Source organism: Hippoglossus stenolepis, chromosome 4 (genome assembly GCF_022539355.2).
Source record: "Hippoglossus stenolepis isolate QCI-W04-F060 chromosome 4, HSTE1.2, whole genome shotgun sequence".
NCBI classification, from domain to species: Eukaryota; Metazoa; Chordata; class Actinopteri; order Pleuronectiformes; family Pleuronectidae; genus Hippoglossus; species Hippoglossus stenolepis.
In genome coordinates this window covers 9,283,577-9,303,988 of record NC_061486.1, presented here as the reverse complement: position 1 = coordinate 9,303,988, position 20,412 = coordinate 9,283,577, and the positions used below count along the sequence as shown (strand labels likewise).

General features: G+C 44.9%; 1 protein-coding gene across 1 annotated transcript; it reads left to right on the top strand.

Annotated features, from left to right (window-relative positions):
• Nucleotides 1-408: 408 nt before the first annotated feature.
• LOC118105965 (mediator of RNA polymerase II transcription subunit 13-like) lies at nucleotides 409-18,992 on the top strand. The gene is made up of 30 exons (XM_035154047.2): nucleotides 409-1,324; nucleotides 2,115-2,349; nucleotides 4,158-4,326; nucleotides 6,422-6,567; nucleotides 6,680-6,877; nucleotides 7,406-7,600; nucleotides 7,705-7,861; nucleotides 7,961-8,068; nucleotides 8,161-8,877; nucleotides 8,988-9,204; nucleotides 9,815-9,845; nucleotides 9,951-10,072; nucleotides 10,212-10,302; nucleotides 10,394-10,590; nucleotides 10,705-10,904; nucleotides 11,033-11,922; nucleotides 12,039-12,206; nucleotides 12,310-12,533; nucleotides 12,660-12,855; nucleotides 12,959-13,355; nucleotides 14,173-14,389; nucleotides 15,424-15,615; nucleotides 15,745-15,968; nucleotides 16,053-16,195; nucleotides 16,307-16,465; nucleotides 16,563-16,745; nucleotides 16,834-16,979; nucleotides 17,438-17,602; nucleotides 17,873-17,973; nucleotides 18,063-18,992. Exons 1-30 carry the CDS (start codon nucleotides 1,259-1,261, stop codon nucleotides 18,193-18,195), a joined length of 6,387 nt encoding a protein of 2,128 aa, XP_035009938.1. The 5' UTR covers nucleotides 409-1,258; the 3' UTR covers nucleotides 18,196-18,992.
• Nucleotides 18,993-20,412: the final 1,420 nt, after the last annotated feature.

Below are 20,412 nucleotides of genomic sequence, written 5' to 3'. Positions count from 1 at the left end.
ACAGTCCCATTAGCCTTAATAAACACCTCTGGGAACAGTGACGTACACATCTTTGTCTGCACAACTTGACCTAGATAACTTCAGATCTGCAGCACAATTCAACGCGCAGAACAAAAGGGGCGCAATCAAACAATAGAACTGCCCTTTAAATTATATTCTCATTCATAATAATTCGATTCAATGTGCATCAAGGTGTGTGTTTGGTTCAAATGAATCCCCCCCGCGTGTGTTTCGCCTCACTTTCCTGCAAGCGGGGCCACACGCAGCAGATGTTGCCCGGTGCAACATGTCCAGTAACAGACATGTCTGAGCGCTGACTTGTGTGACAGATGCGCCGCAGCTTTCATCTTGTAAACTGTGAAGTCATGGAGCTACTTGAGGCTGGATGACGCCCCCATTACCGCAAATTGGCCAATGGGAGGTGAGAGGCAGAGTTGTCCTCCCGGCCGCCATTAAAGAATTCAATCCATGAACTGAAATAATGGAAATCTGCAGGAGCCATGGATCAGGCGGAGGGGAGTAGCCGATGAGTAGCCTCGCCAACTCGGCTTTTCGTCCGCTTTTTTAAAAGAGCAGTTTCACTATGACGGAGCGTTACGGTGGTTTTGGTGAAAAAGGAGGGCGGCGTAGCTAATTGTTTTATGTAGCTAACAGGCTAGCGCTGGAGCTCTGGTATGTTAGCTTGTGCGCTAGCAGGCTAGGAGAGATCAGGGGGAGGGGAGAGTTCCTTTGCTTTGAAATTGTTTCAGATCAGCTAGCTGCCATTAGCATTAGCACACCAGGGACTAAGCTTTTCTAGGGGGGGGTGAAGTTTTTTTTTTTTTCTTTGAATAAGTTTTCCGGCTCGTATTTTTTTCTTTATTGGACACAGAACTTCTGTGGTGTTTGAATCAGCGTTGGTGAAACCAGGTCATGTAAGCTGCGTGATGTGAGGGTAACGTAGCAGCAAAGCTTGCGGCTAACCGGACCAGACAATACATTTCAAATAGGATTGATGAATCCAGCAGCTACTCGCTTACAGTTGACGCTGCCAGGCTGCCCGTCTAACGTTAGCTTAGCCCCCGGGGCTAGCGGTGGCTAGCGCCGGGCAGAAGTTGTCTGTTTGACTAGCGATAGCTCGGCGTAAGCTAGCAAGTTGCTCAGCGCTTCAGCGGAACAACTGAGCGTCGCCTCGCCAGCGAGTTGACGAGATCGGCTGTCGCCCCCTCGATGGTGATTGAGACAATGGACTTTAACGTTGCAGCCCCGCAGTGAAAGGATGAGTTCGTGCTTTGTACCAAACGGGGCCAGTTTGGAGGACTGCCACTCCAACCTCTTCTGCCTGGTGAGACCCCCTCTGCTCCCGCAGCTAGCTAGCGTTAGCTCCGACACCGAGAGGCCAGAAAGCCATTTTGGCTAATCAGGCAACAAGCTTTGTAACGTCAGTTGCAGATTGGCGTGAAGGCATCGGGGCCTGCGACGTGCACGATCGCGATCCAGCTAACTTTCATAACATGAGACGCACACTGCAGGGTTTTCTTACTGAAGAGCTGCACGCGAATATGTCACGATCATGTGTTTACAGTGCATTGATTACACCCGATAGCCAACTAGCATGAGCGTTAGTTACATGGTGGTAACAGGTCAGGCCAACAGGCACAATTATACACAGCCTGTGCACATCTCATCTCACCTTTTTTGGGGAATAGCTCTACATTTGTAATTAATGCACGTATAAGGAATTAAGTCCCTCTGTTTTTAACTACACAAACTGACGTGATCCTAGACTGACTTGCAGTGACTCATTAGTTGTAAGTAACTGCTGAGTAAATTGCGGGATGACAGTGATGTGTTCAGGCAGGGTTGTGGTGTCACATGTAAAAAGTATTGCAAAACTTTCCAGAAAGTCATCAACCCCTTTTCAGCGTTCTTCATTGGAAGTGATTTTATGCATGACAGGAAAAGCTGTCTGTGTGTGTGTGTGTGGGTTTGAGAGAGTGTGTGTGTGTTTTGAGAGTGTGTGTAAAGGAAGGAACCCATTCACTGAGTTATGCAGTCAACAACAGATGATTGGCTTAATGCTGTACGACTATGTTGTGTGCCCCTTCTCACGTTGTTGTTCTCCCTCTCGTCAGGCTGATTTGACCGGAATAAAATGGAGGCGTTTTGTGTGGCAAGGGCCCACCTCTTCGCCCATCCTTTTCCCTGTGACTGAGGAGGACCCGATCCTGTGTAGTTTCAGCCGATGCTTGACTGCAGATGTGCTGAGTGTGTGGAGGAGACACCACACCCCGGGTCGCAGAGAGCTCTGGCTTTTCTGGTGGGGGGATGACCCCAGTTTCGCCGAGCTTATCCACAATGAGCTCTCAAGTGAGTGGTTTTAACAACTCCACGTTCTTTGCACTATCAGAGTTGATTCTACAATATATTTCACACATGGGGAGAAACGGCAACACTTTTTTAAACAAACCCTAAATGATGAATTCTTACATAATCCAAGGCCCTGTCCCAATTCCTCTCCCTTGGCCCTTGCCCTAAAAATGAAGTGAACTTTGCTGGGTAGTGTCCCCATCCATACGGAGCCACCAGGGGTAGGGCTTGAAAATATTCCCTTAATTTTTCAAAGTTCATATAAGGGACATGGGAGTAACGGACGTTACTCTCACTCAGTCTGTTTACATGCTTGTTTTGACAGCGTGAATAGAATTTCCCCTGAAATACTCATCGTGGCGATTCAAAGTAAGATGTTCCAGTAGATTTTAAATTGTTTTCAGGGTTATTTTGCAAGATTTCATACTCGACAATTTCCATCTACCCCTTAGTTTCTAGGTGGCCCTGAATACACTAAGGTTGAAGGGTTGTTCGAAGGGCTTAATGGCCACTAGCCCTACATCACATGGAGAAATGGGACGACACTACTCCTTAGCAGCCACGCGCAAAACAAAAGGGTAGATCCAAGTATTAGGGGTGAATTGGGACAGGGCCCAAGTAGATCGCTTTGGAATTGGCACTTTTATTCTGAATATTAAGAAACACATATTCAAGAGTGTAGTGGTTATTAGCGAAGCCTTTCGGTAACTGGTGGGTTGTCAGGCAAAATGGGTCAATTCGTAAAAACTTCTTTGGTGTTTTTGATGACACTGCCAACCTCTTCTAAGCTGCGGCAAGGATCTGTTATGCAACTTAAATGATATAAAGTATGATAATAATAGGTCATGTCTGCCAAACTGGCTCTCGGCCACAGATACAGGTGTGTACAGTAGCTCTAAGACAAGCTGTCTTGCGTCAGAGTCACATGACACAGTCTTGATTTTTTTTTTGGAAGAAGGCCTCACTCCGGTTTGTTTATATTCATGTCTGTGAGACAAATCCCCCTGGAAGCTGCCACTCTGACCAGGTATTCTGTCCCCAGTCTCAGCCTCCATCCACACTCGTATGTTTCAGTTTCAAGAAAACTTGATTTACACCTGTTATCCACACTTAGTGCGGAGACTTCTGGAAATGCCGTGGGGCCCCTTTCAAGTTTTAACAACCAGGCTTGTGATTTAAACTGGACAGACAGAAATTGACTGACTTTTGGTATCACTTTATTCAGATACTTGCATTTGCTTCCTGATTATCAGTCACAATGTATCTTCCCTTATTAGTCATGCTCCAGTCACGTGACCTTTTTGCAAAATGACACAATCGTTGACAACCAGTTGTAGATGCAATAAGTGTAAGCATTTTAGCAACGCTTGCTGGACAGAGATTGTTCTCAATCTAGGGCACTGATTTAAAACAAAAGCATATCAGGGTAGAAGTAGCCTAAGGGAAGGTCAAGTGTTACTCTGAGACAACACAGAGCAAAATTTCCACAAATCTCAGCTAAACTGCAGAGTTGGAAATGCACATTTAATCATTATGAATTACAGCTCTTGAGAAAACATTGTTGACCAAACTTAACCACCAAAAGAGCTGAATTGTTTTATTCTTTTTGATTTGTTTTATTCCAATACTATAAATATAAAATATTGAATGTTTTTTTTATCTGTTCCAACGGGTCACTTTTGTTATTGTGCTGTGAAAAACAGGCAACGTCTAATTTCCCCCATCAAGCACACCGCTGTATACATTTAATATGATGCCATTTTATTAAACAGGAAAAACAGAGGTTTGATTGTATCTGTCGCTTACAGGTGAGGAGGATGGCGAGTGGGAGAGTGGCCTGTCCTACGAGTGTCGAACGCTCCTGTTCAAAGCCATCCACAACCTGCTGGAGCGCTGTCTCATGAACAGAGGCTTTGTTCGCATCGGGAAGTGGTTTGTTAAGCCGTACCAGAAGGAGGAGAAGACCATTAATAAAAGGTACGCCCCTGCTTCCTAATGGCAGACAGCGGAGTTAAATGACATGCTGTAAATTCTCAAACCCCCTACACTTACCGAATGGTCAGGTCACTTGTTGTGTCTGAGGTATGTTCTGTTCACAGCTGTCAGATTTACCTGTACCAGGTAGAGACCTGTTGTGGCGCTGCACACAAATATTTGTTTCACTCGTCAACAGATTTTAATCTGCTACTTTGTGATTTTGTTTATTTTTTAAATGCTGTTAGTGAATCTCAATACTATGCTGCTTAGATGCTGTTATGTTGCTTGGAAATCAGATAATATACCCAGGAGCCAGAAAAGACTTGATAAGTTAAATAAGTGACAGCAGCTGAAGGTCTTTTCCAGCTCACATGCACTGTGCGGTCCAAGAGACCCTTTTTCTTTGGTACCTCCATTATTCTTCAAGGCAGTTTCTTTTTGTGGTGCAAGAAAAAGCAGCCCAGTTGCAGAAGATAAATAAAGCTGTAGAACAAGATGTCTTGATATGTACTTGCTGTGCTGAAGGGCTGAGCATTAGCCAGCATTTGACACTGGAGTGTTGGTCAACATTTGCAGAATTTGGAGGTTGTGCTGTTACAGTTGTTACTATGTTTAAAGAGTTGGATTTACTGTGACATTGGCTGGGAGCAGTGTTTGAAACATGCACACAGCACTTCAGACAGAACCATCAAACAGACCTTGATGGAGACATGTTAAGGTCGGATGTGTTGTACGTGAGCCACAGTGGGCCGATGTTCTTATTGTGTTGAAAGTTGTGCTGTAAAGTTCCCATAATAGTTTGTGGCACTTTAATGATTAAAATTCCCATTTGGGACTTAACTGGAGAAATGTTGCTCGCAGCTGTATTGTTTTTAACTACACTGTAATAGGCCGACAGCAGTTTCTGGGAATGAAACATCATCTACTTATAGGAATATGCTGTGAATAAATACACATGGCTTTCCTTAAGCAGTGTAAACATGACGCTAGACAGTTGAGTGTGATACAGCATCTGCTGCTCTGATTTATAAATAAAGTTTTTATGCATCGTAGCTACACTGAGGTCAGTTACAACTAGATCCATGTTGCTTTGAGTCACAGAGATCCTGCAGTGCTCAGAGAACATAGATTCCTGGAATGATCACAGCTTTCTAATCACATTAGCGCAATGACATATCTTTCATCTGGTCTCGCATATGAAATGTTTGTTATAGTCTGCCAGCATGTTGACCAACAGTTTAATCTTGTCTATGTCAATAGAGCAACACGTCAAGGGTAAAGTTTTAATGTCTGCACCTCTGTGCTGTTATCGTAGAAGTGCGAGCTTGAGGTTAACCTTAAACAGTGCACAAAGTTCTGTTTGGTTCAGAGTGGACTTCTGCACCACTGTGTTTCCTTACCTGTTGAACATAAGGCTGGAGGCACAGCCCCCTCCTTGCTCCTGAATGAAGTGTCTGGGGAATCCTGGAGTTCCCAGACAAGCTAATTTGAGTCTCTGTTTGTGGCCGTGTGGCTCCGACCTAACTTGTGTTTGATGCAGAGGTCCTTCTGGCAGCTTGGTCGATGGCTCATGCGAGTTCTAGCTGCTCCATGTATATTAAAGTACTGTTGCACAGAACAGGAGTGTATTTTCTTGCTCACTGGTGTTTGGCCTCTGTTTTTACATAAAAATGTCTACAAGTGAGTGTTGAGGCAGCACCTCTAACAGAGGAGTCTGGCGGTCTCACTGTCGCCTGCCCTCTCTGGCTGGTAAACAGGGCAGTCTTTGGAAAATGCTGAGTGTGCACTGTGGTTTTACAGCAACCATGTCAACAAGCACTATTTTAGTGCGTTTAGCAGCCTGCTCTCCCAGAAGTAGCTAGAAAATAAAGATGGATATTGTTTAAACATTTCATGGTTTTTCAATATCCCCACAGGTTTATTTTTGCACCATATTTCTTTGCCTGTGTTTTGTTCTGTGCACCATCTGATTAGTGGTATTGTTTTTTTGGGGGGGTTTTCTTTTTGACATAATGATGTGGTTACGCTTGTGGACTAATCCCTCTAAACACTACAATCCCTCTTTTTTTTTTTTTATCTTTGACTCAACTTGCAGCGAGCACCTATCTTGTGCATTCACCTTCTTCGTACACGGAGACAGCAACGTGTGCACGAGTGTGGAGATCGCTCAACATCAGCCTCTTCAGTGGCTGAGCGAGGAGCATCTCAGCCTCGCCCAGCAGAGCTCTAGCCCCTTGCAAGGTAGGATCACAAGATTTACAGTTGTTTTACACAGAACTGGTCTTTATCTTGATAAATTATCTGTTGGGTTTATTATCCTACATAAGTACTCTGACTCCTCTCTGCCCTCCAGTCATCCTGAGCCCATATGGCTTAAATGGGACCCTCACCGGCCAGGCTTTTAAGATGTCAGACCACCCCACGCAGAAACTCATTGAAGAGTGGAGGCAGTTTTATCCCATCAGCACCAGTCCCAAGGAGGTCCAGGAAGAGAAGATGGAGGATACGGATTGGGAGGACGATTCCCTGGCGGCCGTGGAGGTTCTTGTTGGTAAGGCCTCGTGATATTTTATTAATGTGGCGAGCGGTGACTGAATGCAATCAAGAATTTTGCGATTCGATTGATTTTTTTTTTTTGTCAAATGTTGAAGGATATTCTTAGTTTTCTTGAGAGAAAAGTTGAAAGGTTTATCTAAAATAGAGTATAATTGTCTTCCCTTCTTTTGCCAACAATTCTGATGAATTATTATGACTAAGTATAAGAGTCGTTTGGAAAGAATTATAGAATAAAGCTTTCAACATTTTTGCTGCTGTACACTGTGGTCTAAACAATCAAATAACCATGTTCTATGTAATCCAGTTGCACATGATATAAAATATATTGTTTATACTGTAAAAATCAGAGAGCCAGAACCAAACCAGGTGGAGATTTGGTTGCACGATGATGATGATGATGATGATGATGATGTTGATGATGATGAATGATTGATTCAGTACTGGTTTTAGAAATTAAAAGGGAATGTCTTATTTCTGTGCGCCTTACACGCTGTTTTGGAAATAAATATGTGTTTGGTTCCAGCGGGGGTGAGGATGGTATACCCTTCCTGCCTGGTGCTTCTCCCCCTGTCGGACCTCCCCGCTGTGGTCCCTCAGGGCTCGGCCAACACCTCAGGAAGCCTGTGTGGTGCTCAGCAGGGCCAGGCTGCTCACAGAGATCCTGCCATGTCCTCTGTCACTCTGACTCCTCCAACATCGCCAGAGGAGGCTCAGACTGGTAAGAACTGGAGCGGCACGTTGACCAGAATTAAACACCTGAGCATGTATTGACATTTTCTTTTGGAGAGAGACAGAATTTTTTTGTCCTGCCTTTCTTCATAGATTATCAGCCTGCCCAGAGGTGGCTCAAGTTGTCCTCTGCGACCGATGGCTACTGCTCTAACAACACTCTTCATGGGGGTAAAATCCCTCGTAGACTGGCCAGCCAGATGGTGGAGTCTGTGTGGCAGGAATATAGCATAAACCGCACAGGGAACAAGTATGTTTGGCTTCATCTCTTCCTCAAAGTTTGTATTGACGGACAAAGTGTTGCCTCCATGCTTGATCGATAAAATGTCTATCTGCTCTTCTTTATCAGGAGGAAGTTTACTACCTTGACAAATGGGACCTGTGAGGAGGAGTCAGACAAAACTGGACTCTGGGATTTTGTGGAGTCAACTCACAGGCCGCATTGCAATTGCTCCAGGTATGTGGAATGGAATGCATTCACATGTGTGTTTTTTGTTTTATAAGTTAAAGAAAACATCTCATAATCATTATTTGCTGTTCGTCACATAGACATAAGAATCAGAAACAGCGATCCAGCAGCACCTCAGGACACCCGCCATCATCGGGCCAGCCCGCTCAGCCGGCGCCCAAGCACAAGCTGGGCGAGAAGCTGGAGAAGGGGGAGAAGCAGCAGAGGAGGCCGCAGACGCCGTTCCACCACCGCAACTTCGTGAGTGATGAGCAGTCCATGGAGCCGCAGAACCAGAGGCTTTGTCTAAGATCGCAGGAGGAGGGCTCATACCCCAGTCTGCACCACGTGGACACGGCGCCCTCCAAAGCCCCAACGCTGCACACACACGGCCCCCCTGCAGACCACGCTGGATCCCCACCTCCCCCGCCTCTCAGCCCACATCCATGTGATCACGGCGAAGGTGACATGACTCCAGGTGGCATAAAGAGCTCGTCCACGCCCATCCACCAACCGTTCTACCCGCCGTCAGTGGAGCCGTGTCTGCTTCCACAGAAGGGCTCATCTGAGGAGCCTCAGCTGGAGACTATGCCTATGCCTCTGCCTTTCCCCCCAGCCTACAATGAAACCTTAGAACCCACGGTCTTTATAGGTTCAGCCATTAACCCCAACGAAGACTCTACCCACAACCCCTGGAAGTATTTCAACCTGCCCAGGAAGAAGGCCTCCAACTTCCTGACACCCCAGCTACCTGTGGATAAAATACGAGAGGATTCTTGGAGAGGTGGAGGAACAGAAAATGTAGTTTCTGTAACTGAGTAAGTACTTGATCACTCATCCTCACATGCATTAAAACTATTGTAGCTGTTTATTTAATCAGCCTGCTTCCTCCTATCTGAGCATCTCTGCACAATTTCTCTCCATGCAGGTTGATGTCGGGCTCCACGCAGCAGTTGAAGGTTTCCGAAGAGCTGATCAAGACTTACGCCCAGCGGAGAAACAGCCACCTTGCTCCCGCCACGGGAGACGAAGAATACAGTGAGGAGCCAGACCCTTACGCCTTCGTGGAGGGAGACGAGGAGTTCACCTTCACCGAGAAAAAGGACAAGGCTGGAGCTGAGAGAGATGGCAACAAGAAACACAAGGTGTGTTCCAGGGTTGAATGCTGGGTTGAGATCCTTTTCTTCACTGTCCTCTTAGTAGCAGGGTGAACCTGGGATGATCAGCATGTGTGTGATTGCAGGAAAACAGAAGTTATCATTTTTACATCACTTTGATGGCACTCTTACCAACATCTGTTGACATCAGCAAATATCAAACTATCAGTTATTAGGTTGTTGCCTTAACTCTTCATCAGGCTGATGTTAATTTATACATTTGCTATTTTAAGATTAGGTCTTTGGTCTTTAGTTTTTAACTGTGCCAATTTTGTAGCGTATTTAATAAAACTTTCACAGGAAGTCGCCTGATAGAAAATTCAATACATTACATACATTGACCTTTAGGATCAAATCAACTTTTTTTTCTTTTCTTAAATCAGTCCTAAATATGTTTTTTGTTGTATTCCATCAACATCTTAAAATAACTACTGCTGGTGGTAGAGGATGATATGATTTTCCATACAGTACAAGTTCAAAAACAACAGTCTTGTATGCAAGTACAAATGGTGGCAGTTTCCTTCATGCATCTACTCTGTGAAATAATGGTTTCCCTACGTTTCATAATTTTTGTGATAATTTCCTTTTTATGACCCAGGGGGACGAAGGAGGTGGAACTTCGGGAGATGGTGAGAATTCTTTCCTTCTGTCTGTTTGTCACATACATGTTGAAATGTGATAAATCATCTGGAGTTTGCCATCTTTTTAAACGCCTCATTTGTTTTGCATTGCAGATGGTCAGGGTCCGCCAGGCAGCAAACCCTTAGCCTCGATCAGCCTCATCCATGAGAATGACTTGGCCGTGTCCTACAGCGACCTGGATAAAATCTTCAATTCAGATGAAGACGAGCTAGCGGTAAGTGCATCTGTGTGTCCAAAAGCTGTACCCACATTTTTAGTCTCCTGATATTGTCAGGAACTGCTGCTGATGTGCTCCTGGAAAACTGAAACACTGAAATAGAAAACTGAGTATACCTTTTCCCCTGTCTGCACAGCCTGGATCCAAAAGAGCTGGAGCTGGAGCAGAGGACAAGTTTGGCTGTAAAGAAGCTAAAGCTGCCATGTTGGATCCCCTGTCTTGCATAAGTATGAAAACTAAAAATCTGTTAGTTAGTCGTACATGGTTATTCTATACACGTGTTGTTTCAGGAGAAGTAACAATGTCTTATTTCCCTAGGCTCAGCGGACCTGCACAAGATGTTTCCGACGCCGCCTTCCCTGGAGCAGCAGGGTTACTCCCCCATGAACTCCGGGAGCAAGGATAGTCTGGAAGCAGGGGCGGGCCTCACCATGTTGGACGGCAGCCAGCTCAACACTCACTTCAAGATGGAGGTGGAGGAGGGATTCTGCAGCCCAAAGCCATGTGAAATAAAGGTAGGACGCATCACACACCTGCGTGAGGAGCAAGTGGGAAACTTGGTTGCATCAACTGTGTTTTCACTGTTTAACATTATTAGGATTAAGACTAAGACCCGTCTGTGCTTTCAGGACTTTTCCTTTGTGTACAAGCCGGAAACGAGTCAGGCGCTCATCGGCTGTTCCATGTACGCCCCCCTGAAGACCTTACCCAGCCAGTGTATGTTGCCCATCAAACTGCCAGAAGACTGTGTTTACACTCGCAGCTGGACGATGGGCAAAATGGAACTCATACCCCCAGTGACAAACGTCAATCTCCTCACCAAAGACAGGTAAAGCACAGAAACATTTGCAATGCTAAATAAGTTCAATGAAAATACGAAGATTAAAATAGTGAACGTTATTGAAATTCCCAAAAAATGTACGCAATCTGAAATCACTGTTTATCTCTCTGTCACAGTAACGTGCCCAGTGTGGAGCCAGACTACAGTCAGACATACACCCCTCAGACCCACACACCATTCATGTCCAGCAGTGCTCCTCCCAGTAACAGCGGCACAGGCATCCTGCCCTCTCCAGCCACGCCTCGCTTCTCTGTGCCCACCCCTCGCACGCCACGGACTCCACGGACACCCCGCGGCCCGTCCAGCGTGCAGGGCTCTCTCAAGTATGACAACTCTGATCTTTACTCCCCGGCCTCGACACCCTCCACCTGTCGACCGCTCAGCTCAGTTGAGCCGGCCACTGTACCATCCATCCCAGAGGCCCACAGCCTCTATGTCACCCTCATCCTCTCCGAGTCGGTCATGAACCTCTACAAGGACTGCAACTTCGACAGTTGCTGCGTATGCGTCTGCAACATGAACATCCGGGGGGCAGATGTGGGAGTGTACCTCAAGGACAACGGCGAGGCCCAGTACCCCTGCACTTGTGGCTTCAGTGCAGTCACCAATCGGCGCTTTGGACAGTCAGCCGGGCTCTTCCTGGAGGACGAATTGGACGTGGTGGGACGGGGCTCGGATGCGAGTCGCGACACAGAGCGGTCCTTTGAAGAGCTCCGAGCTTCCACCACGCACAAGGCCGGCAGTCTGAAGGAGAAGCCTCCAGATGAGCTAATCCTGCTGCTACAGGACCAGTGCACCAACCCATTTGCCCCAATTTCCGGTGTGGAGTACCCCAAGCCGACCTCAGCGCCCAGTTCATTCCTGAGGGTCGAAGAGAGAGACTGTTATAACGACTGCTACATGGCACTTGAGCATGGCAGACAGTTCATGGACAATATGTCAGGAGGAAAAGTGGATGAAGCACTAGTGAAAAGCACCTGTCTTCATCAGTGGCCAAAATGCAAATGTACGACTTCTTTTACCAAATCTTACCACTGCAAGCATAGTTTTCCCTCATTTATTCCATTCAACTTCAAACAACATAAATTTAAGACTTCTCTCTTTTGGTTTTTCCTTTTATAGCCGCGGATATGAGCAAGCTCTTCTCTCAGGACGTCCTGCGGGTGTTACTGTCCCTCCAGCCTGTGCTGCAGGACACCATCCAGAAGAAGAGAAGCGTTCGCTCCTGGGGTGTTCAGGGACCGCTCACCTGGCAACAGTTCCACAAAATGGCCGGGAGGGGATCATATGGTGAGTGGAAGGCGTTTGTACTTAAGTGTTTTATTTTTATTGTGCTGTTTGTCTCTTATAACAAAATGATCAATGAGGAACCTTGTCCTCTTTTCTCCCACAGGCACAGATGAGTCTCCTGAGCCTCTGCCCATCCCGACCTTTTTGGTCGGTTATGAGTACGACTTTGTTGTGCTGTCTCCGTTTGGCCTGCCTTACTGGGAGAAGCTCCTCCTGGATCCTTTTGGCTCCCAGAGAGATGTGGGATATGTCGTCATCTGCCCGGAGAACGAGGCTCTGCTCCGCGGGGCCAAGTCCTTCTTTAAAGATCTGAGTACTATGTATGAGGTAAGCACCTGGCACTTCCTAAAACTCATCCCTCTTGTTCTGACATGTCCACAGAAACAGTTTCTCACTCTGAAGAAAGGATTTGCTCCGTTTCATTTACACATTCATTTCATTTTCTCTCGACAGGCATGCCAGCTTGGGCAACACAGGCCCATCTGTAAGAGTCACCCAGAGGGCGTTTTGAAGGTCGGCACCACAGAAAGCAGGAGCATGACAGAGCAGCCCCTCAGTGATTGGTTCCTTAAGATGGCTACAAGAGACGCAAACAATGAAGCCTTTAATAAGCTCAAGTGCTTTGCTCAAGTGTGCCGCTATGATCTAGGTAACATGTTTGATCAAAATCTTTAAAGAAGTTAGTGATGTCTTTTATAGATTGTGAGAACAGCAATTGATTGTTTTCTTTTTACCTTCATGACCACTTTCAGCCCCGTACTTGTCAGAGCAGTCTTTGGATAGTTCTCTATTGTCCCAGCGCTGCCCCACCGTGGTCATCTCCCCCCAGACCCCCAGCTCTTCCAGCACCTCCTCAGGACCCCAGAGCACCAACACTACCAGCACCAGCTCTGCCCAGCCTGCCCAGCCAGCCCAGCCTGCCCAGCCCGCCCAGGTCAACAGCACCCCTTCCTCCACCTCCTCAGGCTCCCAGACCATCGGGGGAATGGCGCCGGCCAAGCCAAGCTCCTACTCGCCGTTTGGGACAACAGGCTTGCAGGGCAGCACGTCTCAGAACGGACCCCAGGCCAACCAACAGGGGGCCGTGGGGCAGGCAGAAAACGGACCCTCAGCCAATCAGCCTCAAGTGTCCGCTGAGGTCCCAGAGAGGTAGGATTATATCTGGGTTTATATCTGGTGATCAGCTTTTAAAATAAGTCAAGTTTTAATGTGTTGGAAACGTGTTAGTAGTTTGTAATCAATTGACGACTTGATTTAAACATGGTTATTGATTCGTGGCATTACTGAATTCATGCCACTCTCAGCAGCACACACATGTCCATGTGGTTTAACATGTTTTGATCTTTACTCACTGACCATATGTGTTAATTGATATTTTTAAAATCTAGTTAAAGATAAATAGATATTTCTGACATTATTGTGAACACTATACAAACAGCTGGTAAATTTAACCTTCACACAAGAAGTATGTCTGAAGTGAATCCCACGTCCTAATAGTGTATTAGTGTATTCATAGTGTATTAGTGTATTCATTGTACTGTGGATTCAAGTAAAAGCGACCCGGGGTGCAGCTAAATATTATTTAAATGCGGTTAAATCTAATTGTCCGATTTTGTCTAGAAACAACAAGCTGGAATTGTTAAAAAATTGTAAATTTTGATTACAAATTAACTTGAACGATACATTTTCTGCCAATCTATTATCAATTGACCTTTACAGCTCTAGAAGTATCACATTGTCTTATGCTTAAAACACATTTTTATCGTAAAATCCTTCCAAACGTCTCCAAAAACACATTTCTCATCTCCACCTGTTGCAACTTTGAAGTTTTATCGTACTATTTAGAGATTTCTGATTGTTGGACCTTCCCCTGTAGTCATGACAACTGGCTCCGTTTACATATGGTCATTACAGTGATGTGAACATTTTCAACAGCTTGACTAAAGATTATATATTTTCTTCACAGCACAATGGACAGAGACAAAGTGGGCAAGCCCACAGACGGAGAGTCCCACGCTGTGTCTTACCCGCCCGCCATCGTGGTTTACATCGTCGACCCCTTTAGTTACGAGGACGCAGACAGAGAGGTCCACTCCAGCACCTACACACTGGGCCTGCTGCGTTGTTACATGGAGATGCTCCAGTTCCTGCCTGCTCAGATCAGAAACGCTGTCTCAGTACAGGTACGGCTCAAAGAGGTTTAAGGATTCTCATTTCAAACAGTTAGTTCCTCTAATATTTTGGGGAACGGACGAAAGAAATGGTCTGTGTCAGTCTCTTGAGATGAAGGTGAAGTCCGCACAGTGAGTCTGCTGCTGAGCGGTGATGGTTGTCATCTGTAGTTAAAACTAATCACCTCTCTTTAGCTACAATAGAGCAGTTTACCAGGAGGCACAGAGGGAGGTGAGAAGGAGCAGGGGACTCATTAACAGACAATAATGGAGGTGGTAACTGCTACACCTGCGATATAGGGACACAATAAAGCATCAACATGCCAGAGAGAGTTCTGAAACAAAAGAAGTGTGAATGTGCTAATGGTTTCAGTGGTGGAGTCCTCAGTGCAGCCAGGGCAGACACTGAGAATAGCATTATCCACCAGGGATGCAGCCAACAGATTAGGATTTTGCTTTAATTTGCCAGAAGTTACTTGAATTGCATTGAATAAAATATAGAATATATATATATGAGGTTTGGTTTAAACATCTTCTAATATGGATTCAATTAATTATAAAAATGCACCTTTAAAAAAAGGAGTTTTCAGATTATCCACATGCAGTCGTACTTTTTATGTCACATAGTTATGTTCTCTATTTAGAGAGCACTTTATTCACTGATGGAGAAAAAACAGTGTAAAAAATCTTGGGTACCACAAGAGGCTGAATATTCTTGGTGAACCCAGATGGACAAATCGCTGACATTAAAATGTTTCTTCCCAAATGAGAAATTTGGGAATTTAACTCCGACTTTAATGGTGAACTTCACTTGACATTGCTCTAAACTTCACAAATATGTAATATATAATTTACATGTCATTCACAATTTCTCATTTACATTTCAAAAAGAAACAAACAACTTAAAAATAAAGTTGGCAGATATTCACTTGCAGAAGAGGTGGAAGTACTAAAATCTGAGAATGAAAAAGTTACATAGATAAAAAGTTTTGGTGCAGATAAGTGCATAAAATGTTTTCTCACTGTTGTGTTTTATTTCTTCTCAGATTGTTCCCTGCGAGTATCTCCTGCAGCCGGTGCACAGCGGCGAGCGTCACCTCTACGGCCAGCTGCTGAAGTCACTGGCCTTCTCCGTGTTCACACAGTGTCGTCGGCCTCTGCCCAACTCCACCAACTTCAAGGCTCTGACGGGCTTCGGCCCTGGTCTCGCTATTGACATGGCTCTGAAAGACCCAGAGGTAACTGCTGCATCTATGAATCTTCTGTGATGCCTGGTGGAAGTCGCTGGACAACGAAGTTTTAAAAAATGTGTTGTTTGGTCCTCTGTTGTCTCTCTTTTAAATCAACCTGTATTTTCCCTTGTGCAGAGGCCCGAGTGTTTGCGTCTGTATACGCCGCCCTTCATCTTGGCTCCAGTGAAAGACAAGCAGACGGAGCTCGGGGAGACTTTTGGCGAAGCGTCCCAGAAGTACAACGTCCTGTTTGTCGGCTACTGTCTGTCTCATGACCAGCGCTGGCTGCTGGCCTCCTGCACCGATCAGCACGGAGAACTGCTGGAGACCTGCATCATTAGTATCGATGTTCCCAACAGGTACATGCACTCACTCACCAAAAAGAGATGCACCAGTGCCACAGGATTGTGTCTTTATTCTAACCACATGTGTTGTCTCTGCAGGGCTCGCAGGAAAAAGGGCTCAGCCAGACGACTGGGTTTGCAGAAGCTGTGGGAGTGGTGTCTCGGCCTGGTGCAGGTGACATCGCTGCCATGGAGAGTGGTCATTGGACGGCTTGGTAGGATGGGACACGGCGAACTGAGAGGTACACACACACACACACACACACACATTGCTGCAGGGCTTTCTGAGTGTGCAGTTCACAAGGACGTGTACGATCAAACACTAATGTGCTCTCATCTTGTCCGTGTTTCAGACTGGAGTATTCTGCTGAGCAGAAGGAATTTACAATCCCTCAGTAAGCGTCTGAAGGAGACATGTAGGATGTGTGGTATCTCTGCTGCTGACACTCCCAGCATCCTTAGCGCCTGTCTGGTTGCCATGGAGCCCCAGGGTTCCTTTGTCATCATGCCAGGTAAAATAAAATAGAGATAAGTTCATTCAAGAATTCCTAATGACGCTCAGTTGAGTTTGTAAGTTACGATCGTCTCTTCTCCACCGTGTCTCTGCAGACTCTGTCTCGACGGGTTCAGTGTTCGGTCGCAGCACCACCCTGAACATGCAAACATCGCAGCTGAGCACTCCTCAGGACACATCCTGCACACACATCCTGGTGTTCCCCACCTCGGCCATGGTGCAGGTCAACACTAACACTGCAGAGCCCATCGACATCAACTTCAATCCCATAAATCCTGGTGAGTTTGGTCGCTGACGAGGCTTCAGAAGAAACGCATCAGAAGAAAGAATGGTGAATGTTGAAGGCTGCTTGTTTGCTCTTTGCAGATGGATCTGATGGAATGGGCATCTTTGACCTGTTTGACAACGACATGGTGGATCCCGACCTCATCAACATCCTGCCCAACTCCCCCACTACCTCCCCCGTTCACTCTCCTGGCTCCCACTACCACCAGGGGGGAGATGGAAGCAAGGTCAGTCAGTTAGATGGATGGATTATTTACCTGAATACCTGATCTAATGAAGAACTGAGACATAGTTTTACACAGTTGGACCAATCAAAACACGTCAAATTTCCGTTGTTTTTTTACCCTCAAATTGACAAAGAAGTCAAATCTTAAATTTCGTGTCACTTGTTGTCATGTTCGTTTTTTTCTTCTTCCATCATCGACCAAGAAACTTCATGATTTTGCTGCAACATTGACACATTGCGCTCCCTCCTGCTTCTGGAGGACGGGAAATTATTTCTGGGCCGATGTCGTAACTGTTGTCGCTCAGTTGTTGTTCTCACTTATAAAAAGACCCCAGTACAACAGAAACAGCGAATAGTAAACAGGATATGAATCACATAAAATTGACAATTTAAGTCGAAAGCCTGTTCTGTAGGAAACAAATTGTTCTGTGGTTTCATTCCCTCGATGTTGTCTTGCAGGGTCAGGGTACGGATCGTATGGAGTCCCATGAGGAGGCTCTGAACATCCTGCAGCAGCCGATGGCTCTGGGCTACTTCGTCTCCACAGCAAAGGCTGGACCACTGCCCGACTGGTTCTGGTCGGCCTGCCCTCAAGCCCAGAACCAGTGCCCACTCTTCCTCAAGGTACAGTGGCACTTGTGTATATATATTTATCTCAAATCTGTTCCAAAGTGTGGAAAAACTGTTTACTTGTTTTTGTCTCAGGATCATTTGCAGATAGTCTTTCAGAACATTCAGAATAATGCCAGATAAAGTTTGAGAAGGCCAAATGAGATTGTGCAAATTTTCTTGTCTGACCAATGGTCTGTCTCTCTGAGAACCAGCCTGGAGATGATGCCATCAATTAATTTAAGGGTTTTGATTTAATTTGTCTCCCATGTTTCTGTCTCCCAGGCCTCTCTGCACCTGCATGTGTCTTCTGTCCAATCAGACGAACTCCTGCACAGTAAACACTCCCACCCGCTGGACTCCAACCACACCTCTGATGTGCTCAGGTAGCTGCTCACACAACAAGAGTCTGTGAGAACTGTGTTTTTCCAATTAGGACAATGTCTTAACACTGCCCTCCTGTGTCTGCCTTCAGATTTGTTCTAGAGCAGTACAACGCCCTCTCCTGGCTGACGTGCGACCCTGCGACCCAGGACCGCCGCTCCTGTCTGCCTGTTCACTTTGTGGTGCTCACCCAGATGTACAACTTTATCATGAACATGCTCTGAACTCTAAACGAGATCAAACCGCTGAGATCAGATCGAATTGTGGATCCTCGACACTCAAAGGACCTCACACTCCATCAGGGCAAATACGGAGGAAGCGTCTCTTCTTCTCCTCCTCCTCTTCTTCCTCCCTGATGTATCTTAAACAACACTGACTGACTGGAAGTCTCCAATCAACCAATCAATCAGATGCCAAGAATCCATTTTAGCATTTTGGAAGATTAAGGGACGTTTCATAAAGGAGAATAAATTGTCTTTTTAATGACTGTAGATTGCAATCTATAAATTTTATCTTAATGAAATGCCTGCATATATTATTTATTGTAAGTTTTTAAATGTGGAATTTTTAATGCTTAATATCTTTTATATATTACAAATCCTAGAGGGTGTGTACATCTCACTGTAAAGGAATTGGTTTCAAAAGTGTAATTTTCTCAATTACAACACAGAAAAACCTGTTCAAGTGAATTTGCTGTAGATTGCTTTTAGAATATTATTTTTTCAAAGGGTACAGACCTTTTTATTGACATGCTGTAAAAATGAAGTAAACGCTGGCCTGGGCATTTGCATCCCACCCGACGAGTGGATGAGACTTTACCTCTCTGTCTGCTTCAGCTCCAGAGTCTCTCGCACAGTAACTCAATGAGCTCTGAAGAGGAATTAAAAGGTACATTGTCAGATTATATATTTTATATAACAGATTTAGGTAATTGTGTGTGAGTGTATATGTGTACATATAATTGTGTGCCGCTACTGATGGTGCAGCTTCTGTTTTAGAATTAAAGTGCGTCTACATTATATCATCTTGGTTTTTATGGAATTTATTTCAGGTTCGTTTACCCACAAATTCTTACAGTATTCACCAAATACATAATTATTTTTCCCATCACACGTACAGCACACACTGCAATCAGGGACAATTCAGGGTTCACTGTCATGCCCATGGACAGTTTTACACATGGATTGGCATTGAACCTACAACCTTCTGGTTAGCGGACGACCCATTCTATCTCCTAAAAAATATTAATATCTGCACCTGATGAATAAATTATTTAATTTTATGGCTGAAGCTCGGATGACTTAATCCTAAACTTCCTGTAAAGCAACTTTATGCAACTGTTCTTGGTGTCTCAATTCTGTATTAATAATTTATTCATATAGCACTTTTCAATACAAGTCACCAAGTGCTTTACAACTAACAAAATAAAACTTACAATCAGAATAGAAAATACAGACAAAAGCAATAAACATCACATGATAAAAGCTTTATTATAGTGAAATCTACGTGCTTGAGTTTCCCCATGTTCTGAAACAGTTAAGAGGGAAATACTACACTTTATACTTCACTAAATTCTGTTGATAGGTTATGTAGCAGATTATAAAATAATCCAAAACAGTTTAGTTCAAATAATACTATCTATCCCAGTGGGAAATTCACAAGCAGTGCCCAGCAGTGGATAAAATCATTAAAATTAGCTTCAACTTTACCATCGGCAACAATCCAGTGATGAGTATATTCATAATAAAAGTTGATTAATCAATAATATAATCCCAGAATCTGAAATATTTGGTACTGCTACTTTTGGTACCTGTAGAATTTCTCATAAAAAATCCAAATAAAAAATCTCTTTATAAAGATTTGAATCCTTTTTCACAGCTTACTTTACTCTTCTGTGGCTGCAGCTCCTTAATTTAGTTTATAAGTAGATTTAAGTAACTGAATAAATTAAAATGAGTTTTCTGCAGCACCGTTCTAAAGAAGCTGCTTCACAGTAAGAGTCTGTTATCACATGAGTGTATAGTGAGTTCCAGAGGGGTAGTGGCTCTAATGGCTTGTGTGGATGGAGCTTCAGCTTTAACCCTGTCCATACTAACAGAATTGGGATGGTTAGTGAGAATGGAATTAGCTAATCAAGGAGAACATGTCATCCCAAAGCCTGATCCAATCAGCGTCTTACGTTCTCCTTAATTGGATCCAATTGAAGGGTAGCCCAGTTTGTCTGGGGCCAATCAGGAGAGCGTGCATCGGGCCACATCCAGCAATTTGAAGAATCTATTTAGAAACATTCGATTAGGGGAAACCAATAAATAGCCTCACGCTGCTATAGTGGGAGCTGATGTGTCTGGAACCAGCAGACGGAGTTCCTCAGATCGACTGTGATCAGTGTCATCTGTGCTTCAGAGAGTCATCCATCCATCATTATCTCTACTGCTTCTCCC